This window comes from Lytechinus variegatus, chromosome 5 (assembly GCF_018143015.1).
Source record: "Lytechinus variegatus isolate NC3 chromosome 5, Lvar_3.0, whole genome shotgun sequence".
Taxonomy (NCBI): Eukaryota; Metazoa; Echinodermata; class Echinoidea; order Temnopleuroida; family Toxopneustidae; genus Lytechinus; species Lytechinus variegatus.
This window is the reverse complement of record NC_054744.1, coordinates 15,723,013-15,731,761: the sequence shown is the minus strand read 5'-3', so window position 1 is coordinate 15,731,761 and position 8,749 is coordinate 15,723,013. Positions and strand designations below refer to the sequence as shown.

General features: G+C 37.0%; 1 protein-coding gene across 3 annotated transcripts in view; it reads right to left on the bottom strand.

The window, feature by feature from the left end:
- Positions 1 to 4,391: 4,391 nt before the first annotated feature.
- The window catches only part of LOC121415560 (myotubularin-related protein 12-like), a 93,850-nt gene continuing 89,492 nt past the window's right edge, over positions 4,392 to 8,749 (bottom strand). For all 3 annotated transcript variants that reach the window (XM_041608814.1, XM_041608813.1, XM_041608815.1), the window contains one exon: positions 4,392 to 8,120. In XM_041608814.1, coding sequence (XP_041464748.1) covers positions 7,173 to 8,120 — 948 coding nt within the window. In that variant the 3' untranslated portion in view covers positions 4,392 to 7,172. The remainder of the gene's footprint in view (positions 8,121 to 8,749) is intronic.

Here is an 8,749-nt window from a genome sequence, read left to right as displayed (position 1 = left end):
TCTGGGTCAAGATCTCTCTTTGAGTTGATAAGAATACAGTAAATATATATTTTTATCTTATAAGACTTCTTGTTTTACCATAAACATTTCTGCCTTTATTTCTTTTAATTTGTGTAATATGTATATTTCAAATAGGTAAACATAGCTGGGGTGCTGTTCTTTGCTACAAGACATCTAACATAATCCAATTGAAAAAAATACCAAGAAAATGATAATTCAAATTAGGGGTGGATCCAGGATTTTCCAAAGGGGGGGGGAGCACATTTTTGAGCAAATTTGACAAGCAAAAAACAGTTTAACAAAAGGTTTTTAACCCTAAAATAAGGATATTTTGTACCGAAAAAAATGTCGACAAGGAAAAAAAGGAAAAAGTTTTCACTTTCAAAAGAGATGGCAAACCTCTGTTTTAATGGCATTTTTTTACATTACAAATTGTAATTATGCTTCTCAAAGGGGTTGGGGGCTCGGGCTGGCAGTGCCCCCCCCCCCCTGGATCCGCCAGTGATTCAACATTCTAGTAGTTTAAAATCAAACATGATGAGAGGTAAATTATCACAGTGACTTTAACCATTTAATGATGTTGTCCAATTTTCACTTGGGCTACACACACTTCCCTCCATACGTCCTTGGTCCCAGGGGGAATTGCACTAAACTTACAAAACTTATAATTCCAAGTTTAAACTTAAGCTTGCAAAAATCATAAGTTTTGCAGGTAGTAACATATTTACGATTGATTGTTGACCTGCTGCCTGCAACAGGGAGCCTCAATTGATATCTTTTAATATACAAATAGCGAATAGGCATGAGTGCGATGGTGCGAGATTTCGCATGAGGTGAAAGAAAGATGCTCTATTCGACGAGGCGTTAGCCGAGTTGAATAGAGCGTTTCGTTCTTTCACCGAATGCAAAATGTCGCACCATTGCACGAATAAGAATATTCGCTATTTGTGTTGTACAACGCCTCGGAATCTAGCGAAAATATGAAAAAAACAAGAGTTTTTCCCTCCAGTAATCTATGAAAAGGGAGCAAAAATATTGAAAGCGAAAAGCAAAATCCCACAAGCCGGGCCCACAAGCGCACATGATCTTGGACAGCATTGCGCATTTAGCCAGCGAGCTGTACGCGCATTGTCACCTTATTCAATGAAATCGCATTGTGACGTCACCTCCTAAAGCCGTGCAATGGTACATTTTGGATGGTACGTCTTGTGTGCAACGGTACGAATGTGTGACATTCAGCCTCCCATTTGATCGCGTACAACTAGCTAAGTAGGCGTTGTACAATATACAAATAGCGAATAGGCATGAGTGCGATGGTGCGAGATTTCGCATGAGGTGAAAGAAAGATGCTCTATTCAACGAGGCGTTAGCCGAGTTGAATAGAGCGTTTCTTTCTTTCACCGAATGCGAAATCTCGCACCATTGCACGAATAAGAATATTCGCTATTAGTGTTGTACAACGCCTCGGAATCTAGCGAAAATATGAAAAAACAAGAGTTTTTCCCTCCAGTAATCTATGAAAAGGGAGCAACTTATTGAAAGCAAAATAAGCCGGGCCGCGCCCACAAGCGCACATGATCTTGGACAGCATTGCGCATTTAGCCAGCGGGCTGTACGCGCATTGTCACCTTACTAGTATTCAATGAAATCGCATTGTGACGTCACTTCCTAAAGCCGTGCAATGGTACATTTTGGATGGTACGTCTTGTGTGTGCAACGGTACGAATGTGTGACATTCAGCCTCCCATTTGATCGCGTACAACAAGCTAAGTAGGCGTTATATAATAATGAAAATTGCATATGAATAGCAGTTTTCAAATTGAACTTTGCAACTGATATCCAATTAGTTTCTCATGACACCCCCTGAGATATATGTTTAGATCATCAGGTAATCTGACTACACTGATCATTAGACCAAGTCGGTATTAGACCAGGGGGCTGTTTCACAAAGATTTAAGTATGACTTAGAGTCGCACTTAAATGTCTAGTTGCGCACAGTATAAAAGGCATGACAGCATTGGTCAGATCATGCCAGGAGGACGCGCACTACTGCGTATTGATCAATAAGATTGCGCGTTGCATATCATGTACGCGTCGACATTTAAGTGCGACCTAAGTCATACTTAAATCTTTGTGAAACACCCCCCAGGTGGTGATTAGACCAAATGGCAATTAGGCCAAGGTGATGTCGATAAAAATGTCTTGACAATTAGAGAAACACTGATGCAGACCAACTGAGAGTTAGCCAGAGTGGCTATTATCTACCACAATAAGAGAAAGAATGCTCATTACATGATTTGCCTTTTTCACATCTTTCCATCTTTATTATGCTACACAGAAGGGACTAGTGCTACATAATCTTTTCCTTTCATATTTTGATAAAAAATACTGCTTTCTGAGCCATAATGATGGAATATATAGATTGGTTACTTATACAAGTTTCCATTGCAACTGCATTGACAAACCAAACACTAGTATTACCATGTAGTATCCTCAACACTTCTACCTATACTTTCTCCCATTTCTCCATCATGTTAGAATTCTTATGCAATTCCTCAAGAAAATAGTTCTGATACAATTTCAAAGTTTAACACACCAAGACAATCTACTATTCTTGATAGAAACTTTAATATTGACAAGAGGCAAGGATCCATTTTGTTATACAATTCATCTTGATGTAATAATCCACAGATTATAATTCAAATGTGTTGAGTAGTAGGTCATGCTAGATATTAACACACAGTATAAAGGCACATCTCATTCTACTGTTAAAAGATAAGAATATATTCACATTTTACATACATGTAAGCAAAATATACATATTTCACAATCTGCATTGAAAATTTATGAACATTGAATGATAAAAAGTCGAGGGACCCGTTTCAGAAAAAGTTGCAATTTAACACAACTTGAAAAAAATCAATCGCAACTTGATTAAAAGCAATCAAAACTTTTTGTATTTTCAATGTGTTCAATGTGTTCAAAAAATAACTCTTTCTGCAACGGGTCCTTAAAGAAAATGATTGAAAGACGTCTTTCAAGATAATCTGGTCTCTCAACAGGGGTTTAACATCACCTGGGGACAGTTTCATGAAACCATAATAAGTCTAACTTCTTGAAAAGCCCATATAAACCTGTGCTGTTGCATCAACAAAGGTTTGTTGAAACCAGCCCCAGATATTCCAATACATGTTGATACCCATAAATTTTGAACCCCATAACCCCAATAAATGTTCAGGTTCCTATTGCATGAAACTTAATATCATGGTAACTTTCCTGGTGAATATGGATACCATGTTAATAAGTCTCAGCATCCAATCAAAATCCAGGTTTTTCCATGGTAATTACCATAATGGCAAAGTTCCAACAAATCCGTAATATTACATTTCATTGTAATGTGACCAAAAACTTCGAAACAAGGGCTAATGTGCATCAAATCTAATAGAGTAAACCAGCACCATTTACAATTTAAAAAAGAAAATACATAATAGGCCGTATTCTGAAGTCAGGTTTAATTTAGATTAGATTAAATTATGGGGAGCCATAAAATAAAAAATTCTGTTTATATCGTTAATTTCTTATGTTTACAATTTTTTTTTTCATAATGATGAAAAATACTTTAAAATACTTCAGTTATCATTCCTGGACCATTTGGGTGTCATATGAATTAATAAATTGGATGTGTACTGTTAGGGATTTGTGCCACAATTGGCTCTCCATAGTTAAACCACAAGTTTAACTCTTCATGCGTTACATTCGCATTATTGCACATCCGTAGGCGTGTTTCGTTCGCATTTTTGCACAACCACACATTTCCCATAGACGTCCCCTGCCCCATTGTTTTTAACAATTGCATGCCCCAGAGCGTGCCTAGCTACAGTGTATAGCCTGGCGTTTGTGTATACCGTACCTGTGTACCGATCGATCGCGAGTGCGACATTAGTTTAGCGTTCGACGGATTATCGCAGTTTAAAAATTACAGAATCATTGACTTTTTCCAAAAAATCAATACATCCTGATCACAGCCAGAAAGTTCATTGAAAAAGGAGAGGAGAAAATCAATAAAACCCTCCTCACAAACAATACCATGGCCAGGCTTATTGTTAGGAGTCTGTGACTCATGGCACGAATGTGAATGAGACCCTTTCAATACCTTGACCAGGCAAAAATTTACTCTTTTATTTTCCACTATATATGGGCTATTTTTATCGGATTATCATGATTTTGGTATCAATACAAAGCTTATGTAATGAACAGTCCAAGAGGATAAATAAAAATCATGCCACTAACACAAGAACCAAAGTAAAAGGGGGGGGGGGGGGCTATATTTTGTTGGAAGTATTAGAAAGCATTTAGAAAATTTAATTTACTATACATTTTTCCATAATTTATCCGATAAATTTATATACGATAAGAAAGCACAGGAAACACTCTACAAGTTTGCTACGCAACATTTTCTTTCAAAATGATCATATAAAAAGTTATGGCACTTTGAATAACAGAGTGTATTATACTGCGTAGAGGGGATCACTGCTAAAATAATGCAACACACAGGGGGTTTACAGGTGAACGCATGAAGAGTTAAACCAATGTTTGATTTAAACCCCAAGTTCAGAACATGGGCCGTATTGTACAGCCGTACTTATTTTCATCACCAAATAGTTTTACTTTTCCAAATAATCTGTCTGAGCTTTAAGTTCAAATGAGCTCGAATGAATATTATTTATGAATAAATTAGTATAATATAATCCTTGTTTTCCGGAATGTACTATGAAAATCTTTTCTATGATTCAGCTCAACTCTCGTTCATGGTCTCCATTTGGGAATTTATATGAATATCATTCTTTTAAAGCAATTTTTGTAATATCTTTGACCAATTATATTACAAACATCTAATAACTATATTATTATTAGAATATCTGTATGTCAATAAAAAAAACACACCAAGAAGTGCTTAAGTCTTGACATTTGATCTTTAATTCTGAGGCTATCACCTTAACCGTTTTCTGTATCTGGATTAATTGCTTGTTTGCATATTGGTTTACAAGAACTGATGATAATATCACACACTTTGGAATATGAAAGCAAATATTGATAACCTTTGTCTCATATGATCACTTTGTGAGGAGATTTATATTTATTTTGTGAAAATCCAGTCAGTCTCACTGACCCATAATTGGTGTGAACAGGCTTCTGAGTGACCCTATAAAGTTTTTATTCCATTGTGTATATAGTGGGGACAACCTTGAGAATGTAAATGACACCTAAGTGGTGAAAAACGTTAGAAAGACTTCTCAGGGAAGAAAAAAGGGGATATGTTATTTTTAGGGAGGTGATCTTGATGGAGAGATTTCTGTAAGTACATGCTCCAATAAATAGTAACATTCAAGAAAAACAGACATATGATCTATACAGGTATATGCAGGTGGTTGATACCAAAAAGGTGCACTCGAAAGATAGCAGTTTAAACCAATATCAAAATACAAGGGGAAGTCTTGTTTCATTACAAAATAGCAACTGAAATACAATGTCTGCTTCTCAACTGATATTCATATAAAAGATTTTATGGCTGACTGTACACACTGAATACAGCCCAGGGAAACGGTAGTTTATTCCCTATGATTGTGTTTCATTGTGTTGAGTTGCAGCTGTGTACAACAAACTTGTTATGATACAGACAGTAATGTTAAACTCCCCAGCTGATATTGAATGGCGTGAAAAGACTGTCATATCATAATGACCTTGTTTTCAGCACACCATTATTTCTTTTCTTTCAGTGTTTATTTGATAACAGCTAGATTGTGTAAAAGTTGGCTAGATTATCTGCCCTATTGGGCTACCATACTTTAGAAAGGACTGCAGAATTCACATAAACTGATTCAAGCTTGCAATTTGCTTACAAATTGATAAAGTCTGAACTTACTCAGGTCTACGAAAACCTGTAACTTTCCAGTTCTCCTATAGACCAATTCAGTTTGGATGCCATTTTTTTCTATGGTAATTCTTATTGTGGGGGAGGGGAGCTTCATGTATACCTACAAAAAGATAATCTATGTATTGGCATAGCAATGCACCTGGCTCATTACATTAACCCATTGTAAGTGCTTTTATTCATCTTTGGATGTGCTCCAGTTATGGCCGAGATAAGTTATAGATGCACGTATGTAAATTCAAATGTTGTATTCCATTTACAAATTTGCACATGCTACTTTATACAGACATTACTAAAGGCATTCTCATTTTTTTTTATTTTTTGAATAACATGACTGTGTTGGGTCAAAGAAACAAGCTCTTATGCAGTATTTGTTAGGGAAAGTGAAAAGAAATCTTGAGAGTGAAAAAGTCAAACACAAAACAGAATCCTGTGATGTACATCTAAGAAATAACACTGAGAAATAATCATTCCCAAATTAAGCAATAGCTCATCCTATTCATTGGGTATGAATTTAATCACTTAACTTGCAAGAAGCTTGATCATCGATGAGCATTGAGGTCTATGCTGTACAATCATGCTTAAATACTTGAATAGAGTCAGGAATATTACTATTAAAACAGTACTAGCTTATTGAGGATTACTCAAGTGTACAAGTGTAGGTGTGCTAATGCATCAAATACATCATACTTACATTTTTAAGTGAAAAAAAAACAATCATTTCAGAGAAAAATTTGCAAATTAAGTAGTTTTTTTTCAATAGGCCTATATAATGAGGAATATAAAACATATCAAGATAAATACACCAATCAATAAATGCATACTATCATTTTCTTTGTTATTGCACTCCTATTAGAATGATATATTTACAGTTAATCTAGTCTAGACTAACATCTTTGTGATCTTCTTACATATCCAAAACACAAGAGAACATTCTCTATAATCTGTATTAGTCAATTCAATAAGTCTCCATGGTGGCTGGAAGAACCGAGTGATGAAAATGAGGATTTCTTTTTACAAATGAGCATGATATAATTTCGATGATGTAAGATGTGTAGAGGAAGGGAAGTATGATGGGATATTTAGCGGTGATTCCCAGACAATCTTGATTCGGCAAGTTGAGGTTACACAGAGTTACACTGGCCGACGTCAAGGTCAAGTATTATATCTCTGAGGCAAATACAGTGTTCCATAGGCACTGTCCTTATAAACATTCATATTGAAGTCTGTAATGGAAGAGTTACATCTCCTCAGAGGTCTCTGCATCACTCTCTGCTATCTCACCCTCCTGCTCTAATAAACTCTGTCCTCCTAGAAACTTTGCAAGGGGTGTACCCAGAAATGAGTTCCGATCCCCACCTAGGAACTCCAGATCACTGATGGAGAAGGGAAAGGCAGAGGTGAGCCTCTCGTGATTCCGTTTCAAGTCATCCTGCGAGGTGAAAAACAACCTGCTCTTTCGCTTCGGCTTCGTAGGAGGTGCTGCTATGGATTCTTTGGCTACCTTCAGGTTCTCTAGGGTTTCTCTGAGTTGCTGTATCTCATCTACCAGTCTGCACTGCTGCTGGTAGATCGCGGGACTGCCACCACCTATCGTGTGAACACTCGGCACCCATCGAAGGTAACAATGAGTCCAGAATGTGATCGTGGGTGTCTGCAGCAGCGGTATGATTATCTCTTCCTCGCAATGTGCAAACACGCTGCTCGCTGAATTAGCACCATTCACATTAGGGTTCTTCCTTCTCTTCCCACCATTGAATGTCCAACTGTCCATTTCTTTGAAGTCAGAGCCAATGAACGACTTGCCATTGTTCAACCTGCGGATGCTGCGATAGATGCCGGCATTGCACCCCTGCCTGTAGTCAGGTTCCTCATCCAAGATATCATTATACTTGAGGTCTGACTTGGCAATGTAGAGAGGGTTGGTGAAGAGGGCCTGGTCATCCTTGGTGAACTGCAGCGTCCAGGCCCACACTGTGGCCAGCTGGGTGGTCTGGTACTGGCCCTTGTTGCTACTGACGCAGGTCCTTGTCCGATGACGCTCACTGTTGAACAGGAATGTACCAAAGATGCCAGAATGCATGCTGTCCCAGAGGGCTATCAGGAAGGTGTCTGTGAACTCAAAGGCTGAAGGGAACTGCTCTATCAGCTGGTGAACACAGTCAAGGAATAGCAGGAAGACTGGAGACTGTTAAGAAAAAAAAAAGATGAAAGCTTTTGAAACAATGATACATACTATCAGATCCTGATCACCATTCAAAAATCCAAAAGATTTACAAAAACTCTACCAAAAGGATTGTTCAGATATAGTGCAATCAATAGAATAAAAAATTAGAACTCATTAATATTTTGACAGCTTCATACGTTGATGAATGCCTATTCATATAGTGTTTTTTTCCAAGCTGAGCAGAAAACGTTACAATGAAATAATAATTACGGTACTGAATGCACTTACTTTCTGAGAAATGGAATTGGTCAACAGTATTACGAAGCATGGCAACAACTTAACATGTTTGATCTCTGCAACATTTATTGTTGCCTGATAGATCATTGACTTTGCACACAAAATGTTGCTGACCTTTGTAGTACTGGTTTGATGCAACCATGTCTGAAAAAAGCTTTGAAAACTTTTACTAATTTTGTTCATTTCAAATCTTTGCATCATACATTTCAATGTTCAAAATCAAAATGGTTTATAAGGGAAATACAAGATCATTTCCGAATAATCTGCAAGATTTTTATTTTGCATTTCTTGATGTGTTTCTGAAAATTGTTTGTAAAATTACAAAGAAATTTGTGTCTGAATTGAATATATAA